The sequence below is a fragment of the Rhinolophus hipposideros genome (assembly GCF_964194185.1).
Source record: "Rhinolophus hipposideros genome assembly, chromosome: 26".
Classification (NCBI taxonomy): domain Eukaryota; kingdom Metazoa; phylum Chordata; class Mammalia; order Chiroptera; family Rhinolophidae; genus Rhinolophus; species Rhinolophus hipposideros.
The window spans coordinates 6,179,179-6,196,839 of NC_138072.1; the positions used below are offsets into that span (position 1 = coordinate 6,179,179).

At 33.4% G+C, this 17,661-nt stretch overlaps 1 protein-coding gene across 7 annotated transcripts in view; it reads left to right on the forward strand.

The window, feature by feature from the left end:
• Window positions 1-17,661, forward strand: part of BRINP3 (BMP/retinoic acid inducible neural specific 3) — a 347,922-nt gene that overhangs the window by 99,267 nt on the left and 230,994 nt on the right. For all 7 annotated transcript variants that reach the window (XM_081039064.1, XM_081039061.1, XM_081039059.1 and 4 more), the window contains one exon: window positions 4,662-4,947. In XM_081039064.1, the coding sequence (XP_080895190.1) occupies window positions 4,712-4,947 (236 nt within the window). In that variant the 5' untranslated portion in view covers window positions 4,662-4,711. The remainder of the gene's footprint in view (window positions 1-4,661; window positions 4,948-17,661) is intronic.

Consider the following 17,661-nt stretch of genomic DNA (forward strand, 5'->3'; position numbering starts at 1 on the left):
CAATGTTATATTTAATAGATAATTCAGTGCTAGCATTTATTTCAGCATATAATAAAAGAATTGCTTATATAACATGATAATCTAATGCTATATATTTAATAGATTCTGGGAGTATTATGTATAAATTTATAATAACAAACGATTCTAATATTTATACTTTAATAGAATAATGTATATTCCAGTCCCTTTGGGAACTGGAGACTTTATTTTGAAGATTCAACTTTTTGTAAAATTTATAAACTTCAGTATTAGTGATTGTGAACGTTAAGAAGCTATTTTATAAAGCAATGTAGTACTTGCTCAAGATCAGGAATTTGGAGAATGGGTATATAATCTTTGGCAAAGCAGTCAATTTTCCTCAGAACCTTGTTCTGTTATATACATGGAAAGAGAGAAGAAGAGAGAGACTAGGTGGTGAAATACGAACAACAGGTGAATGGTGAATGTAGCTGAAGTTTGTACGTGTTTACTGTGTTAATCTGTCAACTTCCTGTGGGTTTTAAATACAAAAAAATGTTTTTGACACAACTATTTATGAAACTTCTTTGCAAATGCAAGATCATAAGTGGGTTTTATTCCATGAGGATATGTTTTGGTGGTGTTGGCAACAAAAATCAGTCCAAATGCAGACAAAAGAAGAAATGATCAGCATGCAGTGTTGTTTAACAATACTCATTAGTAATGTGATCTAAAAAAAGAGTCTCTATGATATAACCCACAATCTAAAGCATACCAAGTCTTAAATCAGTGATTTATAATCTTCTACTTTGTAGTTTCAACTATACTAGAAATTCATTTTTAACATTATAGAAAATATTTTATAAATTTAAATATTTTCTGAATTTCAAGTTCATATGATATGTCAGTATTTTAGATGGAAGTAATCCACTGTCACCCTGGATTAGGATTACACAGAGCTGGGGAAGAGGAATCATAATTCTATGCTAGAAATTGTTACATCTAGAGTAAATATATTAATAACTTATGCATTTATTATGTGTTATATGTATTCGTGTATACTACTATATATAAGATCCTTTTGGTGTATTTCCTTCTGCACAGATTTCTAAGGCCACTAGATCTTTGCAAATGATTAAGTTGTATGAGTTGATATTGTTCTCACTAAATTTTATTTTGTGAGAATTTGTTAAGAGTAAGCCATATACTAAAAATCTAGTTTTAAACTGTGATATATCAATATTTATCACTTTCTTTTATTTTCATTTTTATTTTTTTTAATTTTATTATTTTTTATTTATTTAAATTTATTTATTGGGGTGTCAATTGTTAATGAAATTGCATAATTTCAGGTGTACAATTCTGTATTACATCATCTATAAATCCCATTGTGTGTTCACCACCCAGAGTCAGTTCTCCTTCCATCACCGTATATTTGATCCCCCTTACCCTCATCTCCCTCCCCCCACCCCACTTTCTTTTATTTTACAAGAAAACAACTCGTTCAATACCACCTTTAAATAAATACCCCTTTTTTAAACATGAATTTACACTTTTGTTTTGTTTATAATGTTTTGTTGTTTCTTGTTAGACAATTTCTTTTATTTTTTCATAAAATACACCCTTACATGTTCTGGAAAATATTGTTCATTGACACTGTCATTTCCGTAGTTGGTCTCTTATATACTTATTCAGAAATAGTAAGTTCAAGGTCATTTTGCACTTTCCCCACACTCAAGGGAGTCAAATCAATGAATTCACTCACTAGGTTAATACTTTGTACTGTCTTTCATTGGTTCTCATGATTCTCTTCCATAGCGATACCTTTATATTTACCTGCTTATTTCAGTAGTGACCTCCAAATGTCCTTTAAGGAACTTGATTCATTGTTTTGTCATTGGCAATCTATATTACAAAGTTATCTTTCACACAAGAATCGATAAGGTTATTAACCCATATCAAGTAAAGGAACCAATGTAGGGCATTCAGTAATAATTAAAAATCTGTACTCATATGTACAAGGGTGTTTCAAATGTACATTTCCCTGTTTTTGTGGCTAAGTAAATGAGATCCTTTTGTGAGTGAATATTGAGTCTGGTGTCCCCTTGTTCTAAGGATCTTTGAAAGCCTACATCCTTTCTTTAATGTATTCTAAAACTGCTTTTCTCTCTGTTTTGTAACTGTTAAAGGCATTTCTCAAATACGGTTTCAGAAGAGTCAAGTGTGATAGTTTGGTTATTGTACATCTCTTTACAAAGACCTTATAAACATAATGATTTCAAGAGGTCCCCCAAAATAAATTTAGTCAGGATTGATATTGCCATGTGCTAATAAACTGCTCTTTTGGGAAAACTAATTTCTGAGCAGGAGCGTGAACATGATGAACTCAAATCAGAATTAGAAGAAACAGAAATAATTAAACCTAATGCTAACATTTTCTAAGGTAGTTTCCTTGCAAATAATTTAAGAAAATCACTCCATCTTCCTATATGTTGAGACTAGGGAATAAGAGGACCATAAAACAGTTATAACACATTTGGTGAAGAAAATAATAAAAACAGTGTTTCTGGGTAATTATGTATTGAAAAATTTGAGATTAGGACCTTAAATGCTATCTAGGTCAATTGTATCTTACTTTTTCTGTAATACTGTGTATCTAACAAAATCATGTGCTTGAGCACAGAGTTAGGTTTAGTTTTATAGTATGTGACTACATGATTTCATATCAGTATGAAGTATGCTTTGAAACACTCTGAATATCCTTACCACATGCTCGGATTCTTGGTGCTTTACGGAAGAAAATATAAAGGTTTTATAAGATTTATGAAATATTGCTAGTTTGAATATATTTGATCAGCAGAATAAAATGGACTATTTAACAAAGGTAACAAGTATTTATTAGTCACAGGGGGATTATACCATACTATTATGCATAATAATAATTCTTAGTTTATGAATGTAAATTAAATATATTCATATTTTGAAAAATGGTATAGTTCCCACTTAAAAATGTAAAAAATATCTGTTTTCTTCCTCAGAATTCCTAGACACTATGAGTGAATCACTTGACAGTGCTACATTTATACAAATAATTGAGGGAGATCCAGCATCTCCCAGCTCCTATTCTAAAATGTTTCTATTATGTGATGCCATCCTTTCTTATGATAAATTATTTTTAGAATGTATTCACTTGTAAGAATTCCTCTGTGGTTTACAAAAGAGGGCATTCTGTAATCGCCACAGTGGAGCAACTCATATGATTGGGCAACTCATATCATATGTGTCTTATGAGTCGTTTTAATTGTGTGCTGGCTATGTGACTGATGACCTAGAGCAGCCATAGTGTGTCACTGTTTTGACATACTTTATAGTTGCAAAATTATTACTGTATACTTCTCCTATATAAATAGATTAGACTTAAATTATGAATTGTAGGGTTCTAACTAGAAAGTACGTCAAACTATCAGTTACCTTATCTAAATACCAGAGAAATATGACAATTACTGTAATTAAAATATTTTACTTACTACTGTGCGTTTGATGACTTTCGGAAGAGATTTTCCTAACAAAAAAATTTTGTAGCCAGAACTTTCTCATTAGTCAGAATGTATATCCTGCATAGTTCTATGTGCTATAAAGAATAATACGGGGAAAAAATGGTGAGGGCGGAAAGTAGGATTGAATTAAAATATTTGTAGGATGTCTCTGTGTGTGTGTGTGTGTGTGTGTGTGTGTGTGTGTGTGTGTGTGTGTGTGTAGCCTATAGACATTACATTACATAAATGTGTAGTCATTTATGCTCTACCACAGTGGGACTTACACCCCTTGTTATAATATTTTATTTCTGAATGCTTATAAAATTAATACATGTGGTCTCATAGTTTATGTATAATCTGCTTTGTCTTTGTGTGTATATGGATTTTGTAGGTATGCCTATTTATCTCATGCATAAGACATAGAGGCACATTTAAATCTTTTAAAGATCCTAAAAGTAATTTAATTATGATTCTATTGAAATAATCAGGGAAGTTAGTCCTTAATAGGATGGTGAAAACAAAAAGAAATCTGAGCAAACACACTTCCACTCCCATCAACCTTCAGACCATCCATCCATCTATGTATATAGATAGAAAGATGATAGACATATACACACACATATAAACACAATTATTTATTTATGTATGCATTCTTAAACCCACAGTTTTATTCCATCCAAGTTTATCTCATGCAAATAACTACCTAAATATCTTTCATTGATTTTGAAGTTTTTCTCTAAAATAACAGTAAAATACACTAAGTATTAAAATTTTATAACACAAGTTACAATATAATTAAATGCTCATTATTTATTTAGAAAGTGTCTCAAGTTATAAAACATTTAAGCAGAAAAATGAAATATTAGTCAAAATTCTGGTTGTTGTGTCATAGACGTTCATGACCCACTGTGACACTGCCATGATGAGACCACTATGACTCAGTCAGTTATTTTCCAATAATTTCAAAATGACACAAAGTATGAAAGAGATACAGCTTTGAAAAAAAACAGAAATTGTTTTGTTTTACTTATACATGCTCTTACTATCATTGCATTTAAAACAGTGATTTAAAATTAAAAAAGAAAGAAAGGATTAGCCACCTCAACACCTTACTTGCTAGAAAAGACTCTTCTAGGGGCTAACTAATTGCCTGTGTATTTTGTCTAGGTGTTGAGGGAAAGCTAAAAGAATGAAGGCTCTAACCCCCCAGTGGAAGCATGATATGGTGGACCAGGGCCGCTGCTGAAGTGTTCTCTCTGATGGCTCTATGGGAGTGGATAGCACTGAGTCTGCATTGCTGGGTTTTCGCGGTTGCTGCTGTTTCCGATCAGCATGCCACAAGCCCCTTCGACTGGCTCCTGTCTGATAAGGGACCCTTCCATCGCTCACAGGAATACACAGATTTTGTGGACAGAAGTCGCCAGGGATTTAGCACGAGATACAAGATATACAGGTATGAAGCAAAGGGAAAGCCATCGTGGAGGTAACTTCTTTGAAAGTTGTGTATAAATAAGTTTCTCTAAGGGAAAGTTTCAGATGGGGACGGGCTATGATCAGACGGGTTATTATCTACCATTCACGATAGTCAAGTTTTCGTGTGATGTAAACATGTTTTTCGTACATGCAGTGTATTGTAGGAAATCTAGAGAATGGGGACCACTCGTGCATTACTTCCAAATCCTAGATTGCTACATTGCAATTCCTATTAAACTTGGAGGCTGAGATTATCATTTTAAATAGCCAAAATGTGAAAATGAATTTTCTTGAATGATGGATCCTTTCTACTTTATGCCATGCTATGTTACCTTTCTTAGCTTAAATGAAAATGGTATTTTCTACTAGTCCCTGAGAAGTTGAGTCAATTCGTCCTTCTTTCCTTCCCCCCTCCCCCCCCCAGTATGGTACATTCAGAAGCTGGAGGAAATAGCAATGGGATACAAAGTAATAGCAGATAAGGAGGACGTGAGAGCAAAGGCCAAGGAAGAAAAAGGGATTGAGATATATGGCCTTTAACTTTTACTGCTCTTTTTCTATATTGAATTCTAAATACGTTCCGCAGAAGAGTTGTATATGAAGTCCCACAGAGAATGCCTGCGACCCCAAGCCCAGTAAATCCATTCAATACAGGAGTGTACACGTGGTTGCCTGAATGGATTAGATGGTATTGATCTATGCCATAAGGAGTGTTTTCTGAAAGTTTTTAGTTTGACTTACTTTCTCATGATAGCAGTTTACAATTCCTAGAGATTGCTTTAGCGTTGTTGAAGAAGCAAAACTTACCTTGGTATTTTTGTCTGTATTCGTGTAGCTACAATAAGTATTGTGTTTATGTAGTATATGCGCTCCAGAGGGCATCACGCTTCTGCTCGGTGGTAGTCTTCTCTTCAGCATCATGTGGAATTTACAAATCACATCAGCGATGCATTGTACAGAAGAGACTGAGGGTACTGGACAGGTCCCACAAAGCATCAGACAGTTATTGACATGTGTGTTTATGTGTGTGTTTTAATAAGACATCCCTCTGTTCAGGCCGTCAGAGGACTGTGACAAGTCTACAAAAAGACTTATTCTAATAATAATAATAAAAGAAATGACAAATATGAAAGATATTTTTTCTGAATTGCAGCCGGAAGCAGTCAACATATGATGATTCCAGCTGTATTCCTATTTTCATGTGTTTATTGGTTTCGCCAGCTCTCCTCCACAAATCGTGTGAAGCTACTTGAATTTAAGGTTGTAAGAGTGTCTTACGTTTCAGTATTCTGCAGGAGGATTTTTAACAGTCTGTCAAGCAAACTGACGCAGAGCATGTCTCCATGATCTATCGGCATCTCTACTGGGAGGTCTGAAGTGTTGTCTTGTCTGTGATTGTTGGGTTTGGCTTGTGGGTTGATTGGTAGACATGGCTTGGCATGTTTTTAGAGGTTCCAGGCTGAATGCGAGAGGCATTAGAATTACCTGGACCGCCGTAGTGAAAGGTAATGAAAAACAATGCCTTAAGGTTTGTTTGCAAGGTTCATATGTTCCCTTTAGAGTTCCTGGGACTCTATTCCTAGAGATCTTCATTATCCCTAAACTTCTCATCCTTCCTATGTCTCTACCTTCGTGGCTTGAATAAATATTTATGGAAATTAGCTGTTTATAAACAATGGAATGTTTCTCTGTCCCCTGCCTAGACCAGGCTATAACTTCTTATGTGACCTTTGAAACGTTGCCTACTGATGCTATAATCATTGATGGTTGCTATAAAATGAACAAAAACTTCACGAGGTTCCTTTTGCTTTGCCACAGTGAGATAGTTCATTTGTCCTACCAGTATTTCCCTACATTCTAGCGAGTGTCCTACACCTATCCATCAATACAATGGATCTAAGTTCTTCCTGGAGAAGTTCACTTTATTTTTGATGTATTAGAGAGTTGCACATCAAAGCGTTAGAATACCTTCCCTTTTTTTGTTTGTTTTTACTTTTCTTTTTAACATTTGTCTTCAGAAAATAATTCTGAGAGATTTTATCTTTCACAAATGCTTGCCCTAAAATACAGCATTTGTGATTATTTTAGAGACAAAGATGGAAAACCAGTATTTTGTTTTCCATTCTAACCAGTAGATTTATCATTTTAAAATACCACATAATTTCCAAAAGTGATTAACAACATCCTGCAATGTTTTTTATTACTGTTATAAGCTGCTTCATGCAGGGTATTGCATTGACATAGTTTCTGACAGGCATGAGTTATGGATGTCTAACGTGTTAAGCCTGTTAAAATAATTAGGTCAAGTCTTTTTCAGTTGCCTGTCTTCATCTAGCTCCTTCTCCAGCATCGTATTTCCCTTTTCACCTCCGATACAGAACAGCGAGATCCTAACCATTGAACATTACTGAGATCATAGTTAAGGCTTAATGAAAAAAAAAAAAAAATGCCATTTTTTTTTTTTTGACAAGATGCCTTGTTGTCAACTAACAAGGCTTATATTTGTATTTGTAAATCCATGTGGATTATAAAGTATTTTTTTACGTTTTATTCTGAAACTACTACATTATGACTTAAGAGCTGCTTAAGTAGATCATTGAATTGGAGGACCTAGAGGAAGCTTCCTAACACTTCACTTGTGATTTGGATAAATATTAAAAGATAGGTTTTCAGCCATCTTTCTCTCTTAGCTAAAGATTGAGACTAGAACTTATGCAGAGACATTATAAGCAAGTGTTCTCACTTTTAGAAAATGTGCTATGCCTGGAGAAATTTTGTCCACTGTAAAGCACAGAACAGGAGCCTTGGGATTTTACTGGAGCCTTGAACAGTTATTATGTTCAAGAAACACCCTTAGGCAGTATGCTCACCAGCAAATGCATAATTTCTTCCAGGCCTTGGGAATCTTCATCCTTTTCATAAATTACAGAAGCTCTGGAGGAGAGACTTTCAGTAACTCTAACTTAGATGCAGTTATCTCAAACCATGGATATGAATTCTAAGGTCATAGAGTAGTGAATTTTTATTCCCAAACCACAGACATTTTACAAAGGCAAATCTTTAGATACAGTGATATAAAATAATAGCTTTTTAATTTTTTTTTTTCTGCCTAGACTTCCAACATTTTTGTTTATTTACATGTACAGGTGAATCATGGGGGAAATGACGATGCTTTCTTTTTTTTATAATCTTTCATAATAATGTGAAGATACTTTATATTACTGCTCCTTCACTTGCTTCTTCAGATCAATTTTTCAAAGCAAAATTTGAGTGAGAATAGGAAACAATTGAGATAAATGCTGTGCCTTATTAGCTTTGTCAATTATAAATGCATTTATGCAACAATTCTATTTAGTCACATTTCTAATTTTGGAATTTAATAAATTAAAATTTTTATTTTATTTTAATTCACATTCGAATATTCATAAGAATTCATGCTTTAAATGTCTTTTCGTTGACACTGAAAAAATTTCAGTCACGAATAAAATAGAAATGTTACCTCAAGGGTTTAGGAATTATAATCAACTTTCAGAAAAGCCAGTTCTTAACAGGGATTGTGTATAATCTCATGATTGTATATAAAAGACATGCTTTGTAACAGTTACTAGAATTTTTAAGTAATACTTTTTAATCTAGCAGTGCATTCATGTTTGTTGCTATTAAAATAAAATAAAAAAGTAACAGGACTGCTAGTCCACACAATAATTTACAGAAGAGAAAATAACAATTAAGATTTTTTGGCATTCAAACAAATACTTTATTTGATTATTTTTCTCTCTCTGGTTCCATCTTATCAAGCATTCTAATTCTTCACTGTGCTTGTCTCTGTGGTCTTCTTCCAAATACAATTGCCAAAATTATCAGTATTATTTTCTTTTGTTACAGCAATTCTGGAGCTTTTGAATTGCTAATATATTTTTTCATTGGGAACTATTCTCACAAAGCAAAATTTGAAATGAGAGGAAGAAAACTAAGTAATAATAGTTCTTCAGGGGTTTCTTTGTCTTTTTTTTGAGTCTGTGTGTATTGTGTATATTTAAATGGACTTATGTGGGGGAAAAATCATTTGCGTTATATTCCTTATTGTAAAGAAGAAAAGGTCCTAGAATTGCATTTATTATATCTCTTGTGCCTTAACATAAAATCATTAAACTGATTTCTATTTAATTACAATACTTAATTTTTTTTCAACTTTTAAAATATGAGTCATGGGTTAAGATTAGGATATTATCTTTTATTTTGATAAGCATGTAATATGAACAATAGTAAAAGATTAGGCCTGCACCTTAAAATTGTAATTTCCAAAGAAAAGGCTGAAATTTATACTGAATATTCATAGTTTATAATGGAGTTTGTTTATGTAATACCTATTGGATCATTCTTTTATAAAAGTTGGAACTTTTAAATTTTTTGAGATTACTTCTCCTGTAAATTGCTGATATTTTCCTCGTTATTTTTAATTGGAATCATAATCACATAATACTCGTATGCTTTTGGATGCAAGAATTAGCCAGTCGAGTTCATTCAGTCCAGAGAAGAATCTTACATTAATTCATTAGAAAAATTTATCCATGGAATTTGCTTCTCAGACTGAAATGATTTATAATAACACATATTCACCAAATGTTAGTTGGAAAAAATTACACAAAGGATGATTCTTAAATTTCCTTGTCATCTATCCCTCTGAATGTTCTAGTACACAAAGGCAACCTAAAAAGTATGCTATTTATTAAATCCACAAACAGAAAAATATTAATAAACTTGTTTTAGGTCTAAAAGCTAATAACCTTGATTATAGGTAAAAGAGACAATTTTAATCTCTTTGGTTACTAGTAAAGAATTATTAAATGTTCTCTGAATGGTTTTATTGAAAGTCAAGAAACTCCACAGTATTTGAAAGTAGTTCACTTATGCACAAGTTTATTGTTGTTACCAATAGCTTACATCCTCAAAGTATGTATGTATTCTGCTGCCATGTGGTTACTTTTTGTCTCTGTCTCCACTTTATTTTAGTAATCTTTTTCTCTTCTCCACATATGTGCAGGCTACCTGTTCTCTTCCTTTGTGAAAAGAGGCAAAGAGACTGGCTTTGCCCTGCATTTACATGTCTTTTTTCTAGCAGGCATTTCCCTGGCTGCTCACGTAAATAGATATTAGCAGCAAACTAATGAAACTACCTCTCTGTCAGCCTCAAATTAGTAAAGGCTCTGCTTTGTTGTGTGACCTTCTGTACTGAATGTCTTATCTTAGCAAAACACATGACCGTGATCCTAAAACATAATAGAAAATTAGATTTAAATAAACACACCAATGAGAATTTATAAGGTATTTGTTTACAAAATGTAATCTTTCAAACATTAACCATTATATAAAAAGTAGTAGTCATTACTAAATTCATCCCACATAAGGATACTCTCCATGTTTACTATAAAAAAAAGATCATGACTTTCTTTGCAATTGTCCTTTCAGAAGTGAGACTTTTCTTTAACATAAAATCAAAAATTCTAAGGGTTGAACACGCCCATAAGAGTCATCTACTCAAACTATAGATGTTTAACTCATTCTGTCTAATCACTAATTATAACGTTGTCAAGTGATCCTCAACCCTTTCTTTAAATGTTTCAAGTGGTTGACAATGCACCCTCTTTGAAGATCCCTAAATGCACATATCTGCAAATGTGACTCCTGGGGATGCATTCCATGAGAAGAGCCAGAATTCCTGAGGTTGCCTTTTTCTAGAAACGGTACCAATTGTTCATTCACTTCATGGCGTTCAGGCCTCCCACTCATCTTGTGTTTTTTATTTATTTATTTTTAATTTATTAGTCATCTTGTGTTTTATAGAGACGATATTTTGGTTCTACCCCCACTTTCTGTATGGCATGGTTAGACTCTCCCACTGCTGGGGACAGTGCATGCGTGTCCATTCTCATTTGATGTAATATAAACATATTTTGGACCCATTTGACAAATCTGTTAAGATAATAGTTGTGGGGACAAAGCCCCCAAAAGCAGTTTCCAGGCTCTCGGCCTCACATAGAAAGGTGCTGGCTCGGGTAGTAAATGGCCATCAACTGTGATCAGATGGCCAGCAGCTGTGGCTAGTTGGCCGTCAGCTGTAACCCGTAAGCCATTGGCCACTAATATAACTGCTGTGGCTACGCTAGCAGAGGGAAATGGGGGCTAGCAAGAAGATGGTGGCTGGCAAGCGCAGACTGCTGTTAGGCAGATTATGTAGATCCTGCTTCCTGTGTCTCCAGCCCAGCCGCCAGCGAGAATATATTGGTTTGACTCCCCAACTTATGGCTCCATGGGTGTTCCTTTTTGGCCTTACCGTGTCCTGCGTTCTTGGGCGGGGAATGGGAGCTGAGACCCTGCATGACAATAGTAAGAAGTGGTATCTCTAAAATGTGAGACTTGGACGGAGATCTGAAAAGGGAGCATATGCCATACAATGCCTACAAGAAAGAATGCCCCAGGCTGAGGGGATTTCAGAGGCGCTCCTAGAAAAAGGCTTGAGGACTTGGAAGACCAGGTACCGGGTATTAGATGAGGTTAGAGAGAGAACCTGAAGCTAGATCTTAGGGGCTTTGAATGCCAGAGTTGAGTTCAGGTGTTATTCTAAATGCAAGGAGAGGTGGTTGAAAGTTTATGATCAGAGGATAGTGGGTTGATCTGATTTGATTATTTGGCACTGTGAAGATAATGGATTAGAGAGCAAATGACAGTAGAAACTAGGATCGCAGCTGTAAGATTTATAGTCTAATGAAGACTAGATTAAGATGTGAACCAGGCTCATAACTGGATACAATTAAATTTCTCTTCTTCTTTACTGCTAATTTGCAACAACACTCCTGACTTCTCTCTCCATTAAGAGTGATGCTGTTAACAAAACAGCATATTCTAAAAAGTCCATCGGTCTGTATCTCCTCTTTTTAATACATTTGATTTGATTATTATTCATGCTTATTAAATGGCCCATATAAAGTATGCGTTCATCACCAGAAATTAAAAGAAAACATTATAAACTATGTTCATAAATTGATTAACACAAATAAATCATCTTTTGCTGCAGTCCCAAATACCAGATGTGATCATTACTGGGAATTGGCCAATTTCATTCTGGAAGGTTCTCACTTAGCTTTGGCACTTCCATTCTTTTCCTTCTCCTCATGAAGAATTCAGGGATTGCACAGATGGGCTAGCGTAGACCTTGTATGAGAAGCACACAAACAGGCTCATGCCTCTAATTAGTCTTGGAGAGAGGCAGGTGATTTAATATCAGGCAGTAGAATTGCAAGGAAAGGCATATCGTTCTTAGTATCTCATTTATTAAGTGTCAGCCCTAAAGCACCAAGCTCCTTCATTGTAAAATTACAGACCCTTAAACAGGCCCGGAGTCCTGGAAGATGGGAGTTTCTGATGGATAATTGTTCAAAGTGTAATAAATTAAAATCATAGTTTTCACTTTTTGTATGTGACATGGGTTTTGAATATCACCGATTTTTGAATGACCCAGAAAGGTGGGCAGACTATTTTGAATTGACAAATTGTCAGCTGCATGTTACATTTTTGACAGTATTTCATTTTGTAACTAGGAGATATATATCTCCAAATGGAAATGGGATACTCCTTTGTTTCCAGTTGCAGTAAAATTCCATAACTTCACTATTATGTTTAAGACATAATTTCTGAATATGAAGTATAAAGGCTGTGCTTGGTGGGGCATAATCTGACTTGTAGGTGAATAAGCAGTAATAAGGTGTAGATAGAAGGGTCCTGTTTTCTAGAAAACTGTTGGGATTTCCATATTTGTGATTTGCATTTTTGACCAATTCTAGTGCATCACTCTTTCCATTTGTATGTGAGTTTGTGTAGGAATGAACATGCTTTTCCCTGTTTTCTCCTGTTCAATCATCTTAACAGCATTTTCTGGTTCTTATTTTATACTAAAAATGAATGCCCATTAGGACTCATGGGTTGATGTGCAAATTATTTTTGAATGCTTTCAAAGACACAGATGAGCTTTTGAATGGCATTTCAGAAGAAAATGCATAATGTTGTAGATTAAAATTCATTTAATTTGTATTATCCGATAGGAAACAAAATAAATACAGTGATGCAGCAGGAAGTTCTTGAAAGAAAATGGTTTACTTGTAAAGTTTATGAGTACGATTGCATTCATTTTTCCATAAGATTTTTTCATAGAAAATGAAAGCCTCATCTTTTCCAGTCCAACAATTTATTAAAATAATTATTTTAAGCAAGAAGTAATGCAATTTCCAAAGTAAGATTCTGTATGACATAATATCTGAAACATACATATAAATATCTGAGTCCAACCTGTACACAAAGTACATCAAATGCATTTAAAATCCATTAATAGCCACACAAAATGTATTATTGAAAAAAATTTTCATTAAAATTCCAGAAATATTTTCATTTAAAGTTAGTAATTTTATGAGAATTCAGGAATGTGCTGTAATTTTAGGTATGGTTACTCAAACTAACATTCTAGCCTGAGGAATAATACTTAATATGTCATAAATTATCTATTTCCTGAGCCTGTCTAGTAATTGCCACATTATCCTGTAGGTCTATCAGACGTATTAGGAATGTGTTTCATAAGAAAAAACAAAATCTTGTAAAGTTATCAACTGAACAGGATAAACATATTTGAGTAGTTTACAGCAACATTAATTTGATTTCTTATTATACAGTGGGATTGAACTGTTATCACTTTATAGATTCGTTTCAGCAGTGAGAACCAAAAAATTAAATTCCATGCTTCATATAGCTAAAAGATGGCTTTTTGTTAATACGTCAACATTTCACACTAAAGAAAATGTGGTATGCCATCGCTGCTTTTGTATCTGACAGTCTTTAAATGCCATTGAGAATTGGAAATTGCCCCTTACAGTGGTTGAAGTTGCAAAGTCCGGCCAAGAGATAGTCACCAAATCATTAAAATATGTTTTAATTATAGAACTGAGCTATGAGGTTCTGACCCATTCCTTAAGCCTGCATTCCTCTTTTCTGGAAAATCAGCCCCCTTTGACCTTATCATTTGGAAAAGGCTCACTCAGCCAGCCCCTTGTGTAAATCTTAGCTCAGTCAAAAGAAATGTGTTAGCTCCACATTGTAGGACTGAGCCTTTTCCTCTCACGTGTTGGGAGTTCGACTTGATCATGTACATCTTGTTCTGCTAATTGGGATTCTATCTTGTTTCTAAGAGGAACTAATAACCTTTACAGCAGTCCTGGTACTTCGCTGTCAGCCATGGTTTTCTGTTTGAGTCACAGCATTAATATTTCTCCTTTTCATTCTTAAATCTGACTGCTATTAAAGTGACTAATGAAGAGCAACACTGACCCACTTGAGATGTTTGAAAGTCTTTTCTTTCTATGATTCACCTAACCTCTGATAAAAGGCAAATTGGAAGTAAACATCTATATTTGTTGACTGATGCTGACATCATTATAAGGAAACACAGAAGAGATCAGGCTAGAGGAGTCCAGGCTCTATTAGAAATGTTCCCAAACCTTCCACACTATCTAGATTCTAGATATAAAAGACTTCTAGAATTTTATGTATCAAGAGTTATATTGTAATTGTTCCTTAAGTATATCTTTAAGATTGTGGAAGCATATGCTTCTAACATAGCCCTTTAAAAAACAAGTAGACATAATTATAATTAATTATAAAATTATCGGATGAATTATTATAATTAAAATATAGATACAAGATTAAATGAATATATTTAATACAAATAGTACAAAAGAATATATGGTGAAAAATATGTCTCTGTCCTCATTTTGAACCTCAATATACTGGTTTTCAATTATTTATTAGAGGCAACAATAGTTTCCATATATATAAACCTACTACATTTTTTGGTAGTGTTTGCATAGTTACCACTATATGTAAAAACACAATTTATTAAACCATTCCTCTAATGTTAACATTCAACTTCTTTACAATCTATACAGAAATGAAATATATCTTTGCATATGTATTTGTCCACATACATAAGCATATCTATAGAATAAACGCTTAGAAGCGGCATTGCTAGATGAAAAGTTATATGCATTTAAAAACTTGATATTGCTTCCATTGGCCTTACAGGTTAAAGTGATACCTGGGTGTTTAAATTTGTGTCTTCATTATGAGTAAGCTTATGAATCTTATATTTTATTTTCCTGAAATGTATCTGTTCATGACTTTTGAATATCTTCCCTACCTTTGGGCAACTTTCATGTTTAAAGAAATGAAAGTGATATTATAAAACCGAAGGCTATGTTTCTAAAAATTAATACAGAAGACAAAAGTTGTAAAAAAGAAGTATTTTAATAAAAACTGCTAGAGGGGGAGATAGATTTGATATTTTATCCTTTCACTTTTGACACAATCTCTTGTCTTTAATTCAAAAGTGAAATTGAGTTAAAGATTAGAGATTAAATTTGGTAATCCTTAATTACCAAATCCAATGAACTATTCTCAGTTTGGTGACAGTATGGGTGTGGCTAACTTGCATAATACTTAAAAGGCATGGCCTAGGTTTGAATTATGGTCTTGCCACTTTAAGAACTCAACGTTGAACAAGTCACTATGACTCGCTAATTATCTACTTGGTCATCTGTAAAATGGAGATTATGATAGTATTTACCTTAGGGGTTTTAGGTGAGAATACAACTAAATACTGCACATCAAGAAAGCACTTAGTCCAGTACCTGACATAAGTAAGTCATATTCCAATAATTATGATTATTATTAGCATCTTGTCAACATACCATATACTACTCTTGACCTCACCTTAAGCTCCAAACTCACTTTCCCTTTAGTCTGTAGTTATATGTGATTTTCTGCCTCCTACTTCTTTGATGTCTCTCCTAGTTTCTTTCCGTGCCACTCTTCTTTTTAATGACTGTTTCTGTTTCTGGAGACTATCATAGTAGATATGAGAAGAATATTTCTTAGTCTCAACAAGAAAAGAGATTGAGACCAAGTTGAGCAGAAACTTTTTTTAGTAGGAGAAAACAGGACTATGTTTTTTGGTTGTGAGGTATTAATGGAGAGGAAGAGATAGAACCACAAAGCATCCTTTTCCTGAATTAAAACCAGAAAAATGGCCATTCATAATACATTTTAGTATTAATAGACATATGAGCTTTCTTGTTACTGTAACAAATTTCCACAAACTTAGCCACTTAAAGCAGCACAATTTATATCTTACAGTACTTGGGGTATAAATTGGATTAGCAGGCTGTATTCCTTATTGGGGCTGTAAGGGATAATCTATTTCCTTACCCTTCCTTTTTAAAAATTAGAAGCAAACATTTTGCACACTCATTAATTTCAGTAATTCACAAGGTTTTTTTTTTTTTTTTTAACGCAAGCTTCCCTGAATATTTAAAAATAATGAAACTTAATTTATAAATGATATAAATTCAACTGTTTTATATACTTCATTAGATTGTGAATTCTTTGTTAAAGGAGGCTTCCAAATTGATTTTGCCTATATGATTTTTTTCTTCACTTGTAAACATCCTGTTTCAAGAGGGCTGAATTTTAGTATTCTGTGTTAATTCTAAGAGGGTGCATACAGACACACGGAGTATTTTAAATTGCTTGGAATTTAGGAGAACTTTTTTTTTTTTTTATAACAAGATATAATTACTTGTCTCTACCCTTCCCCCCATATAACATTAAAGAACGAAAGCATGTTGTCCAATCAGTACAGAACACAACACCACTTTGCTAAACACTATTTATATGTGTGTCTCGTTCTCCATACCTTATAGCTGAGAGGTACAGAGCTGTTCTCAAAACTCATCTGAAAAATTTATTTCGTGAAATAAACAAAAATTATTTGATTTCAAGATTTTAACAGTTTAATGATAGAAAGAGGACTAAACGAATACGTGAATAAATATAAAGGTAAGAGAACTAAATGACAGGACAGTCAACATCTACAGAGTATCCGCTTAGGTTTCAGGCATTAGACTAGATATTTGATATTCATGGTCTCTTTTAATTTTTATAATAATTCCAAAAATAACTTATTAAGCTCTTCCCCCAAAAAATGTGTAAGAAAAAGTCAAGTAACTTGCATACAACAAATACTCTAAATTTTAATCCAGACACTGTGCTTCCCATAGCACAATATCCTATTTTTATATTAATAAATTAATTGGCATTGTATGGATAGTTGTAAACTAATGAAAACAAGGAGGAAACAAAATTATTTGATTGTCTTGAATAGGGCTTGGCATAAACACTTAAATTATAATAATTCTATAAACCTACACCCAGAGACAATCAAATTTAACTTTTGGTATATTTTCTTCTAGTATTTTTATGGGTACTTAACACAATTGAGATTACATATAATTTTTAAAAATCTTACATTTTTCCTAAATTGTATAATGTAAATACTTGTTATTATTGCACTATTTATAGTCATTATATTTAACAAATCATTCAATTTAATTATGTCACACGCTCTCCCATAAGGTATAAGAAGGCAGACTGACAAAAGTTAGACTATTTATAGCATGATATATGACGTAAAATCACACATATAGTTTAATGTTGACATAGCAACAGTTCCATTTTTTAAAACATTATGAGGGAGATGGCCATGTAAAGATGAGATTGGACATATTTTATTTCTTCCCTCAGAAGTAATTGTGAA